The sequence below is a fragment of the Bubalus bubalis genome, chromosome 8 (genome assembly GCF_019923935.1).
Source record: "Bubalus bubalis isolate 160015118507 breed Murrah chromosome 8, NDDB_SH_1, whole genome shotgun sequence".
Classification (NCBI taxonomy): domain Eukaryota; kingdom Metazoa; phylum Chordata; class Mammalia; order Artiodactyla; family Bovidae; genus Bubalus; species Bubalus bubalis.
In genome coordinates, this window is record NC_059164.1 from 10318283 (window position 1) to 10339314 (window position 21032).

At 36.4% G+C, this 21032-nt stretch overlaps 1 protein-coding gene across 4 annotated transcripts in view; it reads left to right on the plus strand.

Annotated features, from left to right (window-relative positions):
- VPS50 (VPS50 subunit of EARP/GARPII complex) overlaps positions 1–21032 on the plus strand; it is a 131061-nt gene that overhangs the window by 51445 nt on the left and 58584 nt on the right. For all 4 annotated transcript variants that reach the window (XM_006078319.4, XM_045166347.1, XM_045166346.1 and 1 more), the window contains exons 13-16: positions 10390–10522; positions 14216–14304; positions 20171–20265; positions 20602–20700. In XM_006078319.4, the coding sequence (XP_006078381.3) occupies positions 10390–10522; positions 14216–14304; positions 20171–20265; positions 20602–20700 (416 nt within the window). The remainder of the gene's footprint in view (positions 1–10389; positions 10523–14215; positions 14305–20170; positions 20266–20601; positions 20701–21032) is intronic.

A 21032-nucleotide genomic window follows, 5' to 3' on the forward strand; every position in this document is an offset into this window, starting at 1 on the left:
TGTTTCTTTTAGAAAAAGCTTTCTGAAATAATTTCAGTATTTATTTTCGCTATCTGGCACATTGGAGGTGTTTGTAAATGTTTATTGAGTATATTGGATTGAACTCTTTGTCTCTTACTCGTGTAGTGTTGACTTAGTCTTCGGATTTGATTGAGGGGAAAGAAAACCAACACTGAGTGCTTTCTCAGTGCCATGTACTTTTTAAAAAACTTTTTATTTTATACTGGGGTATAGCCAGTTAACAATGTTGTGACAGTTTCAGGTGAAGAGCAAAGGGATTCAGCCACACATACACGTGTATCCATTCCTCCCAGACTCCCCTCCCATCCAAGCTGCCATGTAGCACTGAGTAGAGTTCCCTGTACTATATAGTAGGGATACGTGTGGACTTTACAAGTTCCTTCAGGTGCGTACTTTATAGAAAGACCAACGAAAGGCTTGTCCAGTGTTCCCTTCTTCTAGGTTTTAAAATTTTCATTCTCGTAAGTAATACCTCTTGGTACTGAATTGTAATGATGATAGGCTGCTAGGAATTATCATCATATGGACTGTAGGCAAGTACTGAAAAGTGAAAAAAGAAAGTAAAAATTAGTATTTCTGCAAAGCTGGTTCTTTTAATGTATATTATATAAGCAAATAGCTTTTTAAAGTAGGATTATGTTGTACATGCAGATTTATAACATTTTTCCCACTTGCTATGTTATAAACAATTTTCTGTTTCAGTAAGTATACTACTCACGTACCTTTTAGGGCTTGACAGTACTTCAGTGTAAGAGATCCTGTGGATTAATTAACCAGTTTCTTATTCTTCAATATTTATATTATTTCCAGCTTTTATCATGATGAACAGCACTGTAGTAAATATTTTTAAAGCTAAATCTTTGCATAGATCATTATTTCTTTAGGATAGAAGATGAAGAATAAAATTGCATTGTCAAGGGCTTTGCAACTTTGGTTTATATTTCCAAAATTGCCTTGCAGAAAGCATGTTTCAACTTAGGCTTCTCATCAGTAGTGTCTGCTCTTACCCTTTTCCCTGTGCATATGAATGCTGATTATTTTATACTTAATAGCTTAATTGTCAAATACTGGAAGATAGCATATCCATAACAGTTTATGTTATTTTTCAGTCAGGATGTGAAGGAAATTAAATGGGGGCATTTCATTGATTGTTGAGGTTGATTTGGTTGGATAAATGAGTGAACCTTTCCTTTCTTACTAGAGAAACCTTTCCAGTTAGAGGAATAATACTATTTACTTGAGTGCTTTATCAGATTAGCTTTAAAATACTCCAGGAATTCAGCTGTCAGATTTATTCATATCAAGTGTATGTAGCACCCAGTCAATTTTTTAATATGAGTTATATATTGGTTTCTAAATATTTAAGGTAAAATAAAAAATAAATTTTGGTAATTTTAAATATTTAAAACTTAATGACCAAAAGATAAGTAAGGGAAGTTTATGCATCTCTTCTTTTTTCCCTGCCATTTCCTCTTTGGACTGTCAGAAACTGTGAAAGACTGAAATTTTATCCTGCTTGCAGACTAACAAGGTAGTCTGTTAACTGTTTCATGGGTGCTGGTAGAAGATAAAAGATCCCGCTGTCTTAGCACTCTGACTTAGTATAAACCAGTTCCCTTGTCATTGGTGGTGGTTTAGTCACTAAGTCATGCCTGACGCATTGCAACCCCATGAACCATAGCCCACCCGGCCCCTCTATCCATGGGATTTCCCAGGCAAGAATACTGGAGTGGGTTGCCATTTCCTTCTCCAGAGGATCTTCCCAACCCAGGGACTGAACCCATGTCTCTTGCATTGGCAAGCACATTCTTCATTGCTGAGTCACCAGGGAAACCCTCCCTTGTCATGACCCAGCTCTTGTTCATCAAGTCATCAGTTCCGCTGAGCAAGGGGCAGTAAGCTTATAAGTAGTTTGTTACCTAGGATGGTTGTATTCATTATGATCAAAAGTAGATAAGAAAAGTTCCAACAACATATACATGTGTCAGATGGGATCAACACAATTCTTGAGGGGTTGAAGGAGACTGAGAAGCAGGCTATGACCTCTGAGTGGGTTTGGATTTCAGCAAGCACAGTGTATGTGGCTGGGTCCAGAGGTACAGGGGCAATATTCTGTGCAGTGACCTGAAAGGAGAGCGTGGGCAGAGGAAAGGAGCAGTGGGATGTCTGGCTTGGTTTAACAGGATTACACCAAATACAGTGATTTGATTTCTACGATACCCTGGGACTAATGAGTGCCTTTAGAGAGCATAATGTTATTTGGGTAGCCACCTTTTTCTCCCTTGCCTGGAAATGAAGGTGTTTTCTGGTCACTTGAAATGGACACAGGTGTACTGAGGCCTCTCTTAGCTGCCTAAGACTACAGACAGTTAAAACTATCAATGTAGTTTAGACTGCTGGGTGATTTTTGCCGGGTTGGGGGGAAAGATGGGGGTAAATATTAAAGAGCCAACCTATTTTTTCTAATACTTATTTTTTTTTATTTGGCTGCATGAGATCTTAATTGTGGCACGTGGGCTCAGTTGCCCCATGACATATGGTATCTTAGTTCCCTGACCAGGGATCAAACCCATGTCCCCTGCATTGCAAGGCAGATTCTTAATCTCTGGACCACCAGGAAAGTCCCCAAGCCAGCCTGTGTTCAAGGTGTGGTACACAGCTGCCAGCCAAAACAGTCATTTACTGGGAAAAGCCATTCTTGAAACCTGCCAAGTTCTTATTTTTAAATACTACCCATTTAGAGTGATGATCTTAGCATGGGAGTTCATAGCACTTCATCATTTGAAATTTTGAAAGGTAAATTGTATATTCTGATTCTTCAAGTTTTGCTTGTTTTGCAGTATTAAGCTTTGCATTTGATGAAGGCCACTTAGCAGCAATTAGCCAAACCTGGAGCTTCCCAGGGGGTGCAGGTGGTAAAGAACCATCCTGTTAGTGCAGGAGACATAAGAGACACGGATTCTATCCCTGGTTCCAGAAGATCCCCTGGAGAAGGAAAAACCCACTCCCATTCTTGCATGGGAAATCCCATGGACAGAGCAACCTGGCAGGCTGTAGTCCATGGGGTTGCAAAGAGTCAGACACAACTGAGCACATAACATCACATCAGGCAAACCTGAAGACTGTAGAGAAGGAATGCCTTCTGTGTATTTCACTATTTAGAGGGTGCTAGTTACTTGGTTCCAAGTTGGTATTGTTTATACCATATGTGTTACATATGTCTTCATGTGTACATACATATTTGGTATTAATGATAAACTGCCTAGAAGATGAGAATGACTGATTTTTCACCATGATATGTTTGTGTGTTGAAATCACAAATGAATCTAGTTTAGTGTAAGGAAATTCTTGCTACAGCATATGCATGTTTTACCTATGGAGAATCATAGTCTTTAAAGCTTCAGAGAAACTCTAGGGTATCTGCTTTATCCCTTGGGGTTTGGATACATGAAGTGATATGTTGGAGTTATGCATGGCCGAGTAAGTCACAAATTTGGGCCCCAGGCCCAAACACATGCCATCCAGTCCACTATACAGAGCACTGCTCTGGTGTCCAGTGATTCGAAAGGACTTAGAGTATTCATGTTTTGTACAGGTTGGTCCTAACAGAAGTAATCAATGGTTGAGAAAATCTTTAAATTGATTGGCCCAGCCACTGATTTAGTTCAGCCTCCCCAGAAATGTTTTTAGTTCCCTGGAGCTTAATGCTGTTTTGATCTCCAACATGTTTCCAGAAACCTCTCAGCTAAGTAGTCAGTCTTCTCCAGCAGCTTCTGGTGATGTGAGTTCCCTGTGCTAACAGGATTCATGTAGAGATGTTGATAAGTCTCTGCTGCCCTTTGAAATCATCTGTGAGTGTGTTTGTGTGTTCGGATGAGGGTAGGGATGGCAGTGGTAGGAGTTTTAAATCTCTATGCGGATGCTAAAACATCTGCTCCCTCTTTGTTTGGTGGGATGTGATTAGAGTGCTAAGTCAGAGTGAAACAAGATGATAATACTTCAGGGATGCTCCTAAGAATTTTTGTTGTGATGTTTTAACATAAAAGATCATCTTTCTGAAATTTTTGTTGGCAACTTGTAATAGAGATTCCTGATGGGTAAAAAGTAAATTAATAAGAATCAAAAGACTAAATTTAGTGGCCTCTTTTTTTTTTCATATTTACCACTTGGCACCGAAGCAGGTTTCGAAGGTGAATTTTTTTTCACCGTGTGGTTCAGGTATGAAAGGCTGCATATATTCATTTCTGGCTTTTCTCTGTTCTATGAAAATGATATCTAGAGTCTTACTAAATTATTGCTTACAGGTGAGGCCGAGATGTTGCTGCTTTTAACAAGCTAATTTCATCATTTTAACTTTGACCAGGTGGGCTGGTTGGGATGGTTAATAGTAGAGCTAGAAGGTACAAAGTTTTACTCTTAACTGATAATGATAAGATAAGAAATCAGATCTGTGGATTCTGTGAAAGTGTTCATCAGGACTTGATTAAATAATGAATTTTCACAAAGATAAACTCAAAATGGATTGAAGACCTAAATGTAAGACCAGAAACTACAAAACTCTTAGAGGAAAACATAGGCAGAACACTCAACAACATAAATCAAAGAAAGATCCTCTATGACCCACCGCCTAGAGTAATGGAAATAAAAACAAAAGAAAACAAGTGGGGCCTGATTAAACTTAAAAGCGCTTGCACTTGTAAGCTTTTGCTTACAGCAAAAGAAGCTGTAAGCAAGGTGAAAAGACAACCCTCAAAATGGGAGAAAATAATAGCAAATAAAACAACTAATTGATAAAGGATTAATTTCCAAAATACACAAGCAGCTCGTACAACTCAATACCAAGAAAACAAACAACCCAATCAAAAGTGGGGAAAAAGACCTAAACAGACATTGCTCCAAAGAAGACATACAGATGTCTAACAAACACATGAAAAGATGCCCAGCATTGCTCATTATTAGAGAAACGCAAATCAAAACTACAATGAGATATCACCTTACACCGGTCAGAATGGCCCTCATCAAAAAGTCTACAAACAATAAATGCTGGAGAGGGTGTGAAGACAAGGCAGCCCTCTTGCACTGTTGGTGGGGATGTAAACTGATACATCCACTATGGAAGAGAGTATGAAGATTCCTTAAAAAACTAGGAATAAAACCACCATATGACCCAGCAATCCCACTCCTGAGCATATACCCTGAGGAAACCAAAATTGAAAGAGACACATGTATCCCATTGTTCATTGCAGCACTATTTACAATAGCTAGAACATGGAAGCAACCTAGATGTCCATCGACAGATGAATGGATAAAGAAGCTGTGGTAGATATACACAATGGAATATGACTCAGCCATAAAAAGGAACACCTTTGAGTCAGTTCTAATGAAGTGGATAAACCTAGAACCTATTATACAGAGTGAAGTAAGTCAGAAAGAGAAAGATAAATACCATATTCTAATGCATGTATACGGAATCTAGAAAAATGGTTCTGAAGAATTTATTTACAGGGCAACAGTGGAGAGACAGACATAGAGAATAGACATATGGGCATAGGGAGAAGGGAGGAGAGGGTGAGATGTATGCAGAGAGTAGCATGGAAACTTACATTACCATATGTAAAATAGATAGCCAATGGGAATTTGGCTGGAAAAAAAAAATGAATTTTGACACTTGAGTAGTGAAGCTTGGTAATAATGCTGTGTTGAGCATTCTTGCATTATAACATCTGGATTTGTGAGTCTTCTCCAAATCCTGCCCATAGGATATTTGTTTCTTGTGATCACTGGTTACTAGACATGTATGTTATCTGTATGGAGTTTATGAGTTGCAAACAAAATTTAGGTTACTTAAAATGTTCCTCCTTTTCTGCATGATTTTTGAGATGGTTCTAAAATACTATACCTTTTTCTCTTCTCACCTGTCAACCTTCCCTGATTAGATTAGTACTCATAGCTTTAGGAAGGCAGTGGAAAGTCACTCTGGAACACAGAAAAATGTTTGATAAGTAAATTTCTATTTCCCATACTTACAAGATTTTAAGACATGCTGTTTGGTGCAAATGTTTTCTAGATTGATTAATTCAAGGCTTTTGTTGCTATTGATATGCGATCGGAGCATTGGACTGAAACTGTTATATGGCACTGCTCTCTCCTGGTGCGCCTGATTTTATACTGAACGAATCACCCATTAATCGGAAGTTGAACTGAGTTGCAGTGTTGGGTATTTAGTAATCAGTGAATGGATTAAACCATTGATGAAGTAGCAGATCTAGGAATCTCTAACATTGATTTGTGGAATGTGAATGTGAGATATCCAGAGTGGTTTACTGTCTAAGGGCCTGTGACTGGTAAGCTGTGAAACAGGTGCTGGTTGGGACCCAGGGCTTCCTGTTCCTTGTCTAGTCCTCTTTCTGTTACGCTCTGCTGGCGTGAAGAAGAATTGATGTCCGAGCAGAAGTAGTAAGTCAGAAACCCAGATTCTCTTCTTGGCCTGCCTTTTATTTACTGATTACTTGTACAGTTATTTGCATATTTGTTGGTTTTTTTTGATTCTCTCATTATAGTCATGGTTCACACATGTTGGAAATAAGATTCTCTATTTGAAATTTGGTGGTGATTTTGTAAATCAGTTGGAGAGTATCAGTTGTGAATGATTTTAGTAGTAAGGTGTTAAAAGCATCAAAAGCATTTGTTGCTATGAGAGTTGACCCTGGTTGATTGCACAGTATAGTGGAAAGTGGTTTCTGGAGTCCAATTTTAAAATGAAATGACTTCTCCCCAGCATGGGCTTCCAAGTACAGAGATGAACACATTTCACTTAAGTCTATTAAAAACAATATATATCTGTTGCACCTTGTCTTTTTTTCTTAAACTGTTTACTATCTATTTAGTATGATGAATCTATACATTTGTTTCTATTTTAGAACATAAATTTAGGTAAGAAGCATCTTGCTCAGTACATCAGTCTTATGTTTGCACATATGACATTTTTGAAGATAAGTTTGGGCAACTTTCAGGTGTGGGCTTTGGCTAGATCTGTGAATTCTTTACACTTGAATAACTTAGGTGAGAAAAAGCTTCTATAGTTTCACTAAATAATTTCAACTGTCTCTGAAAAACATTTCACATAAACATTTCTGTGTATATAATCTCATCCAAACCCATTAAGTTTTAGCAAATCGTCAAGAGGTCACATAGTATAAACCTCCTTTTTCTTGAACAAATAGGCAACTAATGATCTAGTGGAGAACAGAAGGTAGTAGCTCCAAGTTCCAATTTTCTGATTTGTTAAACTGTGACAATTATAATAAAAGGTGATTGGTGGACAATGGCACCCACTCCAGTACTCTTGCCTGGAAAACCCTGTGGACGGAGGAGCCTGGTAGGCTGCAGTCCATGGGGTCGCTAATGAGTCGGACGCAACTGAGCAACTTCACTTTCACTTTTCACTTCCATGCATTGCAGAAGAAAATGGCAACCCACTCCAGTGTTCTTGCCTGGAGAATCCCAGGGACGGCGGAGCCTGGTGGGCTGCCGTCTATGGGATCGCACAGAGTCAGACACGACTGAAGCGACTTAGCAGGAGCAGCAGCACAATTATTTGTATAGTCATACTTTTGCTTTGGGAAAAATAAAGCTAACACTGCTTTCATCTATCAGAAAGATATGTTGGGATATAATTAGATTAAATTTATTTATATAGTATAAACACAAACTTACGCAAAGTTGAGTTTATGAAAGTTTGCAGAAGAGTACCTTTATTCCAGTGAAGGATTGTTAAGCTGCAGTTCAGAACCTTTTTGTGATTTTTGCCTTTTCTTTGTCCTCTGCTTTTAGTTCTTTCCTGAACTCATACATCAGTATTAATTTTAGTTACATGTTTGTGGTATGAGAGATATGTCAATTGTAATGATGTGGTAAAAATAAGCCAAGGAAAAATGCAAGACTGGTTCATTGTAAAAGTAGTAATTATAAAAGTAAACAGGGAAAGTCAACATAAAAAATTACCACAAATTATAGCATAAGTATGCAAAAATATTTGTGTTGATCTCTGCAAGCCATGTGTAAATCTGGATAGCCATCCTAATTTCATTTCCTCCTGTGTTCCTTCTGTCTCATCCCCCATGCCATCTCTTCAGTCAGTCAGTTCAGTCGCTCAGTCGTGTCCGAATCTTTGCAACCCCATGAATCGCAGCATGCCAGGCCTCCCTGTCCATCACCATCTCCCGGAGTTCACTCAAACTCATTTGCATCGAGTCGGTGATGCCATCCAGCCATCTCATCATCTGTCGTCCCCTTCTCCTTCTGCCCCCAATCCCTCCCCGCATCAGGGTCTTTTCCAATGAGTCAGCTCTTCACATGAGATGGCCAAAGTATTGGAGTTTCAGCTTCAGCATCAGTCCTTCCAATGAACACCCAGGACTGATCTCCTTTAGAATGAACTGGTTGGATCTCCTTGTAGTCCAAAGGACTCTCAAGAGTCTTCTCCAACACCACAGTTCAAAAGCATCAATTCTTCGGTGCTCAGCTTTCTTCACAGTCCAACTCTCACATCCATACATGACTACTGGAAAAACCACAGCCTTGACTAGATGGACCTTTGTTGGCAAAGTAATATCTCTGCTTTTGAATATGCTATCTAGATTAGTCATAACTTTCCTTCCAAGGAGTAAGCGTCTTTTAATTTCATGGCTGCAGTCGCCATCTGCAGTGATTTTGGAGCCCTCAAAAATAAGGTCTGACACTGTTTCCATTGTTTCCCCATCTATGTCCCATGAAGTGATAGGACCAGATGCCATGATCTTCGTTTTCTGAATGTCGAGCTTTAAGCCAACATTTTCACTCTCCTCTTTCACTTTCATCAAGAGGCTTTTTAGTTCCTCTTCACTTTCTGCCATAAGGGTGGTGTCATCTGCATATCTGAGGTTATTGATATTTCTCTCCCGGCAATCTTGATTCCAGCCTGTGCTTCTTCCAGCCCAGCGTTTCTCATGATGTACTCTGCATATAAGTTAAATAAGCAGGGTGACAATATACAGCCTTGATGTACTCCTTTTCCTATTTGGAACCAGTCTGTTGTTCCATGCCATCTCTTTCAGTGTTTTCTTCTTTATATTCACTATGTTTATTCTTTTGATGATAGGCAGATATATGCATTAATTTTTTCTATTTATTATGACATACATATATATAATAAAAATGTTTCCCTTCCTCACATGTATATATATCATATGAAAGGGAAAATTTTTTATTAAACTTTTGTTAAAGTATATGCTTATTATTTTTCATAGTTGCACAGTGCTCTTTTGTGTGTGTAAAGATAGTTTATTCAACGGGTCTCCTGTGTTTGGACATTTGAATAGATTCCAGTATTTTGCAGTTAACAGATTATCCTTCAGCAAACAACCTTGTGCATATGTATTTTCACATTGATTGAAGTACACCTTCTGTATAAATTCCTAGAAGTGGAATTGCTGGGTCCAGGGGAAATACAAATGATGGAGCAAATGCTCCATTGTGACAGACAGAAAACCTGATTAATAGAATCGAGGCGTAACCCTCCCTATGAAATAAGAAGAGCAGAATGACAGACTGATAGTTTTTACTAAGGGTAGAGGGAGAAAAATCCACGCATTTTCATTAGGGAGAAGATTTGGGACCACATACTTTTTCATAGCCATATACAACATATTTTAAAATAGTATTGTCAAATATGAAATAGCTATATCCCTGTAATTTAAATAATTTACAGATTGTCAAAGGTGCTAACTTAATTTACGTAAATGATTTGTAAAATATGACTTATCTTTTTGCAAGTTGTAACTTGTCTAAGAATGAGAATAAAGCTGCATTTGTATGCTAAGAACATGGCTTTGAAAACATGTATTTGGGGAAGTTTGCACTCTTATTCGTAACACTTAGCAATTCAGTAGTGTATGGATTCATAGTATGAGAATTGATACTGCTCATGAATACTAAAAAGCCATGTTGAAATAGGAATTACTAATTGTAATTGTTACTGTTAATTACTAAAAGTGTGCTTACTAACTCATACAAGTTAATATTTTTATTAATGGCTTGATAAATATTTTACTAACTGGGGAATTTAGAGGAGGGGGGAAATCATTATGGAGAGAAATTACCATTTGTTCCACGTTGAAACATGGGACATGTTGAACAAATTACTGTTAGCTCCGTGTTGAAATAAGAACACACTTTTCTTGCCGTTGGGCTTTCTTTTTAGACATATCAGTGGAAGAAATTTTCTTATCTAATTCTTTATTGCATTTGCTTGACACCATAACATTTTATTTCGATTAACTTTGTGTTAAACACGACAATTTGAAAGTTGGCTCTTGTCATTTCCTTCAGCATGTTACACCAGACAGCTATATTCCATGCCTTGCTGACCTGTGCAAAGCCCTGTGGGAAGTTATGCTCAGCTATTACAGGACTATGGAATGGCATGAAAAGCATGATAATGAGGATACTACTTCTACTTCTGGTAGGAAATAATTTTCATTTTATTATAAAAACTGAATTATAAATATGCCATATTTCTAGAGTAAGGAGAAAGAAAAGAGATAGCTGTACTTTTAAAGTTTCAGGGACCGTGATGACCTGAATGGGTTAAATGGGTTAAATGTTCAGCAGAGAAAGCAATTCAGCTACTATAAAATCTCCATTACCTTTGGGGATTTACCAGGCTGAAGAACTTCCTATGTGATAGGTGTTACCAATTTCCGGGAAAATGCGGTGATGGTCTTAGCACTAAATTATTAAGAGAGCACTTAAAAAAAAAAAAAAGAATTGAAAACTAAGTAAGACATTGGTCTGTCCAAATTTACTATAAAATTAATGCTATTTTTTTAATATTAGCATTAATTTAATATTAAGTCTTTTTTTGCTTATTTTCAAATTGTGGTAATAATAATGCTGCTGCTGCTAAGTCGCTTCAGTCTTGTCCGACTCTGTGCAAATTAGTAATTCTACTAATGCTTTTCTCCATGAACATAGTGGGACATTAAATTTTTAAAAAGATGTTTTAAATACTATCTTTGAAAGCAAAATACACTTTAAATGTCTATAGTATACTCATAAAGAGCAAACCTTTGAGAAATTATATTAACTAGGCATTACTTCATAATATAATTATATATCTTAAGTGATTATCCTTGAACAATAGCTAAGAGTAAGTATTCAGAAGTACTTTTAAAAGGGTGTATCAGTATTTAATATGGGCAAAATAAATTATACGATACATATTTTTCTGTATTACATACAGTTTAGTATAGCTAGTTAATCAAGTTATTTTAGTAACCTCTAATTTCTGAAGTGTTTGGTTTTTGTGATTGTGAAGGAATGCTCAAATCTTACTATTTGATAAAATGTAGGATACTGGTAGTATAGAGGATGTATGTTTAATATTAATCTTGACTTGTAAGAAGCTCATAAATATAGACAGCAAAAAATAAGAAAGATAAATTGTATGGGAGGATTTCCCTTCTTTTGGAAATATTGTTAGGGAGGAAGAGGTTTAGAGAAAGAAAGAGAAAGGAGAAAGTGGGGAAAAGAGGAGAGCATTGAGCCAGGGTCCTAGACCAGACATTTCACCCACCTCCTCTACTGCGTCCGCGAGTATGGGCACATCTGGCTTCAAGTGAAGAAGTCACTTTTCATCCTCTCCAGGCTCCAGTCTTGCTCCTTAAAATGGTAGATTAAGAATAAACGAAACAAAATGTTTCATCAGGTAGTAACACGTTTACCTGTAGGATCTCTATAAAGTTTAGAGACAATGTAAAAAGTGCTAACACTAGTTGTTATTAATATCATCCAAAGAAATGAATCAAGAGAGGTAATTATATTAATAATGAAATATCTATAGGCCTTTTTTTTTTCTTCTTCTAATTTCATTTTATTTAGGGAGTTTGTGAGCTTAGGGGACTTTTTTTCCCCCCACAAAGTTTATGCTGTTTTGGCAACCTTAATTTTTTTCTAGATGTGGTAACTGTTCAGACATCTCAGCACCTTTTTTCCCTTTTCTAGTCCATTATTTAAGAAGAAACCAAAGCAAAAGTTTGGAACAAAATTAACACATACTTTAGATATAAGACAAGAGTGTAGAAGATAATATATTCTCATCATGGTGAAACTTGCTTTCTGCTCCAGGCAAATAGTTTCATGTATTATGTATGGATGTATATATTTATGTATACACATTTTCATGATGCTTTCAAATTGTGGTGATGGAGAAGACTGCTGAGAATCCTGGACTTCAAGATCAAACCAGTCAATCCTAAAGGAAATCAACCCTGAATGTTCACCGGAAGGGCTGTTGTTGCTCCAATATTTTGGCCCCCTGATGCAAAGAGCTAACTCATTAGAAAAGACCCTGATGATGGAAAGACTGAAGGCAAAAGGAGAATGGGGTGGCAGAGGATGAGATGGTTTGGAGTGTCACCCACTCTAGAGACATGAATTTGATCAAACTCCAGGAGATAGTAGAGGACAGAAAAGCCTATCGTGCTACAGTCCATGAGCTCTCAAAGAGTCAGACACAATTTAGCGACTCAACAACAACAAATAGATTCAAACTGAAAACTCTCTTTGATCCTTCTATATTTAGTCCTCTTTGCTAAAATTCTTTCTCTCTAATCTGTATAATTTAAGAATGCTGTAGACCCTGGTTAATCTGATCATCAGTTGACAATATCGAGGACTGTAAAAAGTCATTTGTTCACCAGAGAGTCTTCCTTTTGTATTCACATTAAGGCTTAAATTGTAGGAACCAGTAATTTAAAAATTATTCTTCGCAAACTTGATAAGCCTGAAAGGGCCTCTAGAGTTCACTTGTCGTTCTCTCCTTCATTGCAGGCAGATTCTTTACTGCTGAGCCATGGGGAAGCCCTCTAGTTTATACTACTGGTATCTTAACACTTTACCATTTTAAATAAATCTCTAAAGCTATAATGTAGGTACATTGCTCTGAGCTGCTGGGTTCATAATAGCCAGACCATACAGATGGTATGAGGATTCCTTTGTAGCTCAGTCGTTAAAGAATCTGCCTGCAGTGCAGGAGACCAGGGTTCAATTCCTGAGTCAGGAAGATCCCCTGGAGAAGGAAATGGCAACCCACTCTAGAGTTCTTGCCTGGGAAATTCCATGATCAGAGGAGCCTGGCAGGTGACAATCCATAGGGTCGCAAGAGTTGGACACGACTTAGCAACTAAACCACTGAACCACCACCACAAATGATATGGCTTAAACTGTAGGAGTAGTTACTAGTACACCAGGCATGTATCTGGGCTTCCCAGGTGGCTCAGTGATAAAGAACCCACTGCCAAGGAAGGAGACGTGGGTTCGATCCCTGGGTCACAAAGATCCTCTGGAGAAGGAAATGGCAACCCACTTCAGTGTTCTTGCCTGAAGAATTCCATGGACAGAGGAGCCTGGCTGTCTTCAGTCCAGGGGGTCGCAAAGAGTCGGACACGACTGAGCAACTAAACAACAACAAAGGCATGTATCCAGGGCCTGGATATGAAAGGGCCTTCTGCTGATCACCAGTGGACGGACACCCTGCCAACCTGAGATGAGGACATCTGATATTCTCAGTTTATTCGCACAGAGGCATAATTTTTAAAATATAATGTGTTTATGTATTTTTCAGTTGCTTTTAGGGAGAGAATTATTTTTGAGGCCGGTCGTTGATCTTAGCCTCTTGAAGTGGACATTGTTAGATTACTTACCTGGATTGGATAAAAGTATTCTGGATCATGAAAAATATAAATTGTATGCATCATTGCCTCATTGCATGAGCAGTTTGCACTCCATACTCTTGGTAACGTGTATATTAATTGATAATTCGGTTAATCAGTCCTGTAGTGCCCTGGCAGCAGGCAGTATATGGGTCATTAAGAACCTGGTTTCTGGGATTACACTGCCCAAGTTGGAACCCCCCAGCTTCAATCACACATGATCTGAGTAGTCTTAAGTGTAAAGTATTATACTTAACATTTCAGAGTCTTGAGTTTGTCTTATCAAATGCATTTAATCCCAGTTCTTATTTTTACATTGTTTTGATTATGTAAATATTGAGAATATTTTCTGTATTTTACATATGCTTACAGTATATTAGAGTTCACTTTGTTTTTTTTCTGGAGAACAAAATGTGAAGCAAGTTTTCATCTTTTATTTTCAGAAGGGAGTAATATGGGTGCTGAAGAGACAAATTTTGATCGTGGCTACATAAAAAAGAAATTAGAACATGGACTTACACGAATATGGCAGGTTTGGTTTTTTTTAACTATTTTTTCTCCCTATGAAAACAGTAGAAACCTTCATGTCAAAATTGTTTCACAGATTCAGTGTTTAGGTTTTCTGTATTTGTTTTTCCTTGCAGATCTAGTCATATGTTACTTTCTTTGGAATAAGTCTGTTATTTGAGTTCTATAATTTATTAATAGTTTTGAATTATATTTGACTGTAACTGGCAGTAGAAAAAGTGTTTTAATTTGAAATTCTCCATTGAAAATATTCCTTGATTACATTTTACTTTTAGTATTGTAGCAGATCTGTGCTTTTCTAAAGAAGTTGTTTTCTTATTGAGATACTGTTTATTTTATGTGTGTGTTTTTTTCCCTTTTCTGTTAATTTTAGGAAAAGGATAACTGTGTAATAGATGACATACTTGGGTTGGAGTCTAGAATAGAGTGAAGAATTTTTTTCCAAGTCAATGATTTTTGTGCCTTCAGTGAACCTTATGTGTTTATTGACTGTATTCCTAGGCTTTTCTTTTGCATTTCAGTAGCTCAGTTGTTGTTATCAGATAATTTAATTTATTAAAAATTTTCATTTCCTAGATAAAATGTAATTTCTTTGATAACTTTTTTGTTCTTTTTGGACTTCCTCAAAATTTAGAAGACTATAGAAACTTTGATTATATTCTGTTCTTTTAAAATGTATTTTTGATTTTTCTAATGAAGCTGATATTTAGTTTGAAAGTCTTTACAGGATTTCTTTTGAAAAAAATTTTCTAGCTAAATATATACTGCAAACATAAATTTCCTTAAGAATCACTTAGCAGTTATAATTTAGTGTTTTTCTGACTTTTTATTACTTGCTATTGGATATGCTATTTGAACTTATACTTTAATATTTAAATATGTGATAGTCTTTTATAATTTCTGTTATGACCATATTAAGGTAATTTTTACCTCTCCACTTATTACAGGTTTAGGCTGACTTTTTTCCTGAATATTATATACAGAAAGGAAAATCTTCTATCTAGGGTCAGATATGAATTGTTTCTGCTTAGGTCTTCTAATAGACTCTTAATTATACTTTGCTGAAATTGCAGAATGTATGATAAAATTTTTGGTAATTCAGCATACTTTGAAATATTGACCTGGTATTTTATATAGCTAGTTACTGTTCAGTCGGGCAGCCTGGTATCATTCCTGCTATAGGAATATCTGTTAAATGTAAGATTTAGTGAAGCTATTCTCATTTAAACATTTGGCCAATTTAATGAAAGTCATCATGCTTTTGAATACAGATAATTGTAGATTTCAGGTTTTAGAATATCTATCTCTACCACTCCAAGTCCCTTTTGCCCCTCCAATCCCAGTTCTCAACCAGTTGTACACAGGACTTTGTGTACGTTAGGAACTCATTAGTGTTTGTTAAATTGAAATTACAAAGCTCGATGCAATTGAAAAAGGCAAAGTCTCTGAAAAATACGTATTTTTTGATAACACATCTAGCAGACAAAACCTGACAGGAGTTGAATTCATTTGATAGCACAACCTGACCACTGTTATCATTTGGCTTTTTATAGTATTTATTTTTCCCATTAAAGTGAACATGCATATGTTACAGGGATATTCATGTGTTTTATTTTGGGATGCTGCCCTTGACCCCACTGGGGGTTATATATAATATATGCTGTACAGGCTATAATATATTTCTGATACCTGAAGTGCTAAATTTCAAAGCAGAAATGAGCATGTGACAATTTACAGACATTTGTCATAAATTTTTTGTGGAGATAATGATAAGTGATGATTGAGAAGCATAAGATAGTTAACATTTCTGACATAAAACTAGATTCAGAATCATAATCACCTTGATTTTTGATGTGAAAAGTTTTTAGAACTTTATGGCAAATTTTTCCAGCATTTTGACTCAGTTAGAACCTTTCAGGGAAAAAGGTTGTATCAATCATAATATGTGTATCACACTGTTTGGGTTTACAAACATGGTAATTGAAAGCATGGTCCTTGACCTCATGGAGCTTACATATTTAATCATATGAAATTCTTGGTCTTCCAAAATTTTCTTTTTAGTCTTTAACTAGGTGAGAAATGGCAGTTTTTAAATGCTTATTGATTTCTTTTTACTATAGGAAATTAGAGTTGGCATATTTCTACTTTTTGTGAATTGGAAATTATCTTTACAATCTAATGTACTTCCTACTTTTAAATTCTTCCAGGGGCATTTGAAAAATAACCATGTATTTCTTCTTTGTGTTGGGAATTAGGCTGTGTATGTGTATTAAAGCAGCTAACTATGTATTATTCTCATCTATATCCTTCTTTGGTTTTGGTTTTCTTGGTCTGTGCTGCTCTGAGGGAGTAGTTTTAATCTTCTGGCATGATTGTAATTTTGTCAGGTTTTTCTTTTATTTCTAACAGCTTTTGCTTTTTATATTTGGATACTATGTTGATTGATGCTACAATGCTAATAACCACTTACCTTCTTTGTACATAATTCTCTTTATTAATTTTAAAGAAATAGCTCTTTTCCTCTTAGGCATTTTGCAATGAATTTTAGTTTGCTCTATTATTACCATTACTGTATTTATTTTGTTCATATTTTCCTAATAAATACTTGACAGTTCCCTTATTTTAAATGTTTTTGTATCATGTTTTGGTTTTGTCTCCTATTAATGTAGAAAAAATTTTTTTTCCAAGAGTGGCTTTGTCTTACAATAGAGCAATTGAATATGATGTTTATATTTTCATTAGTGTTTTAATTTATACATCTTTAATTATTTGAGAACTTGAACATTTAAAAATCTATTAGTTATTTGTGAATTATTTTCTCATATTTTTTGCTCATAGGTTTTAAATGATTTATCTGATAAAGGATAATCCTTTGTATATCATTTGTGTATTTTAACTTACATTTTTGATGTGCATACGGTTTTTTATGAGGTCAAACTGTTGACGTTTGTCCTCCATGACATGTTGCATTTATTCTTAAAGTATGCTTTCTTATGTAAAGCTCAGGTCAATATTCATTTGGTAATTACAAATATTTATCAAAAGTTTGTATTAATTGCTATATCCCTAATACCTAGAATACTGCTTAGAAAACTTAATAGGTAGTTAGAAAATATTTTTGCTTTTTTATTGAATTTTTAATCTTTTGAAAACCTACAAAAACATTTACTTAATCTGTTTTATATTTCTTTTGATATGTGTTGTAAAGAAAGGATGTCTTCTCCCACACACAACCTCCCCTCCTCCCCACCACCACCAATTATTTAGGTTTCCCTTCTCTACTTTTTGGATAATCTTTGTTCTTCCCTCTTTTTGGGGGATACCTCCTTGTAGCAAGAGTCAGTGAAAAGAGGACACTCTGAAGGCAGATAGACCTGGGGTAAATCTTTGCTTTCTCTTTAGCTGGCATATGGATTTAGGCAATTAGTTGACCTCTTTTAAAGAATCTCCTTGCAATGAGGGAGACCTGGGTTCTGTCCCTGGGTTGGGAAGATCTCCTGGAGAAGGGAAAGGATACCCACTCCAATATTCTGGTCTGGAGAATTCCATGGACTGTATGGTCCATGGGGTTACAAAGAGTTGGACATGACTGAGAACTGTGGTGTTGGAGAAGATTCTTGAGAGTCGCTTGGACTGCAAGGAGATCCAGCCAGTCCATCCTAAAGAGATCAGTCCTGGTGTCCATTGGAAGGACTGATGTTGAAACTGAAACTCCAATACTTTGGCCACCTGATGCGAAGAGCTGACTCATTGGAAAAGACCCTGATGCTGGGAAAGATTGAGGGCAGGAGGAGAAGGGAACGACAGAGGATGAGATGGTTGGATGGCATCACCAACTCAATGGACATGGGTTTGGGTAGACTCCGGGAGTTGGTGATGGACAGGGAGGCCTGGTGTGCTGCGGTTCATGGGGTCGCAAAGAGTCGGACACGACTGAGCGACTAAACTGAACTGAGCGACTTTCACTTTCACTTTGACCTCTTTCAGTTTCTCTTTGCCTGGGGGGATAACAAAGGCTTGCTTAACATCCCTGTTTTAGAATTAAAGATAATATGTAAAGTTCTTAGTATAATGCTGGAGAAAAGTAAATACTCAGAAAACAGTGGTTTTTATTGCTGTTTTTTAAGCTCTTACATGTGTATTATCACTGTTTTTTTTCCCTATTCCATTGATTTTTCTGTATATTGCTAACATTTTTTGGATAGTTTTTAATATCTTAATGTAGGTGGTACAAGTCCTCCAACATCACTCATAACTTTTATCCCTCTTTTCATAGCACTATTTTTTAAAAAGAGGTTATTGCCTGTTTCTTATTTCTGGTGAATTTTAGAATAATTGTTCAGAAGAAAAATTTTTTGTGTATGTGATTTTGGTTAGAATCTCACTGTATCTCTACATTTCAGGTATACCTGGAAATATTAATTTTTATATATTGTACATTAAGACTTCACATAATTATCTTATTCTGATTATTTTTGAATCAATTATTTTGGGGTTTCTAGCCCACCAAGTAATGATTGATGGTTTTTACCTGTACACCTAGTTCGGTTCAGTTCAGTTGCTCAGTCGTATTAACTCTTTGCGACCCCATGGACTGTAGCACTCGAGGCTTCCCTATCCATCATCAACTCCTGAGCTTACTCAGACTCATGTCCATTGTGTCAGTGATGTCATCCAACCATCTCATCCTCTGATGTCTCCTTCTCCTCCCGCCTTCAGTCTTTCCTAGCATCAGGGTCTTTTCAGAGTCAGCTCTTCGCATGAGGTGGCCAAAGTATTGGAGTTTCAGCTTCAGCATCAGTCCTTCCAGTGAACACCCAGGACTGATCTCCTTTAGGATGGACTGGTTGGATCTTCCTGCAGTCCAAGGGACTCTCAAGAGTCTTCTCCAACACCACAGTTCAAAAGCATCAATTCTTTGGCGCTCAGCTTTCTTCCTAGTCCAACTCTCACATCCATACATGACTATTGGAAAAACCAGTGCCTTGACTAGATGTATCTTTGTTGGCAAAGTAATGTCTCTGCTTTTTAATATGCTGTCTAGGTTAGTCATAGCTTTTCTTCCAAGAAGCAAGCGTCTTTTAATTTCATGGCTGCGGTCACCATCTGCAGGGATTTTGGAGCCCAAAAAATAGTCTGCCACTGTTTCCATTGTTTCCCCATCTATTTGCCATGAAGTGATGAGACCAGATGCCATGATCTTAGTTTTCTGAATGTTGAGTTCTAAGCCAACTTTTTCACTCTCCTCATTCACTTTCATCAAGAGGCTGTTAGTTCTTCGCTTTCTGCCATAAGGGTGATGTCATCTGCAAATCTGATATTATTGATATTTCTCCCGGCAATCTTGATTCCAGCTTCATCCAGCCCAGCATTTCACACGATGTACTCTGCATATAAGTTAATAAACAGGGTGACAGTATACAGCCTTGACGTACTCCTTTCCTGATTTGGAACCAGTCTGTTGTTCCATGTCCAGTTCTAACTGTTGCTTCTTGACGTGCACACAGATTTAAGGTGATTACTTAAATCTGTATGCAGATTTAAATGATTACTGCATACAGTATAAGGTGATTATACTAGATATACACAAATAGTGGTGATTTTTACCTATGTCTCTAGTATAAGAATATAATTGTCTTGCATGTGTATGTGTATATTAATAGTGATGACTGTGGCTTATACTATTTTTATATCTGATTATGGAACTGTTTCTGATATCACCCTTTGTTGGGTATTGGCCTAAATAGATATTTTTTTCATCAAGTTAATCTATTCCTGTCTCATTTTAATGTGTAGCTATATAAAAACATGGTTCTGAGAACTTTCTATATCATGGATTTACTTGAAACATTTTTTGTTTTGTTTTATAGGATGTTCAGCTAAAAGTTAAAACCTACTTGCTTGGAACTGATTTGTCTATATTCAAATATGATGATTTCATCTTTGTTTTGGATATAATCAGCAGGTAGTGTTTGAGATTTTGTCTTATTCTTTATCTTGTTTCATTGAACCATGATAATTAATGAAATCTTGAATCAGTGAGTTACAAACTGTAACTTCATGGAAGTGAAGATAATTGAGCATTCACCGTCTAATTTCTGCTAGTTTAAGTGTGAATGTGTTTAACTATTTCTGCCCTTTGGATGTTTGTAAACTGTAATGAATTTGTAATCTTTAGAATTTCTTCAAGCATCCAAATTTTTATGATTTGTTATCTTTGAATAAAGATGACCTGGACTTCTTTTATTTCCCTACAATAAACATGTTGCTGAAATTGTTATAAATCTTTCTGTCCACGTAGGTTGATGCAAGTTGGAGAAGAATTTTGTGGTAGCAAGTCTGAAGTTTTGCAAGAATCTATTAGAAAACAAAGTGTCAATTATTTTAAGAACTACCATAGGTAAGAACTCTAATAAAACATGAATAGACTTATTTAGCTAGTAAGAATAGCTTTTTCTCATGTTCATTAATCTTATAGCATTGGTTGGTGTAAAAGAATTACTTTTGAATTTGAAAGACTGTCTTCTTTGTAGCTCTTTTTAGGATGATTAGGTTATTATTTCTTTTTTACCAAAAATAGCATAAATTATTCTCATTACCTTTTGTAAATCAATATGTACTTTGTCTTAAGGGGTTTAAAATGTTGAACTGACTTCTTTGTGGGTATAAGATGATTCTTACGTGTAGGATCCCTAGAAACATTTGACCACTATTCTCTACCTGCATATATGG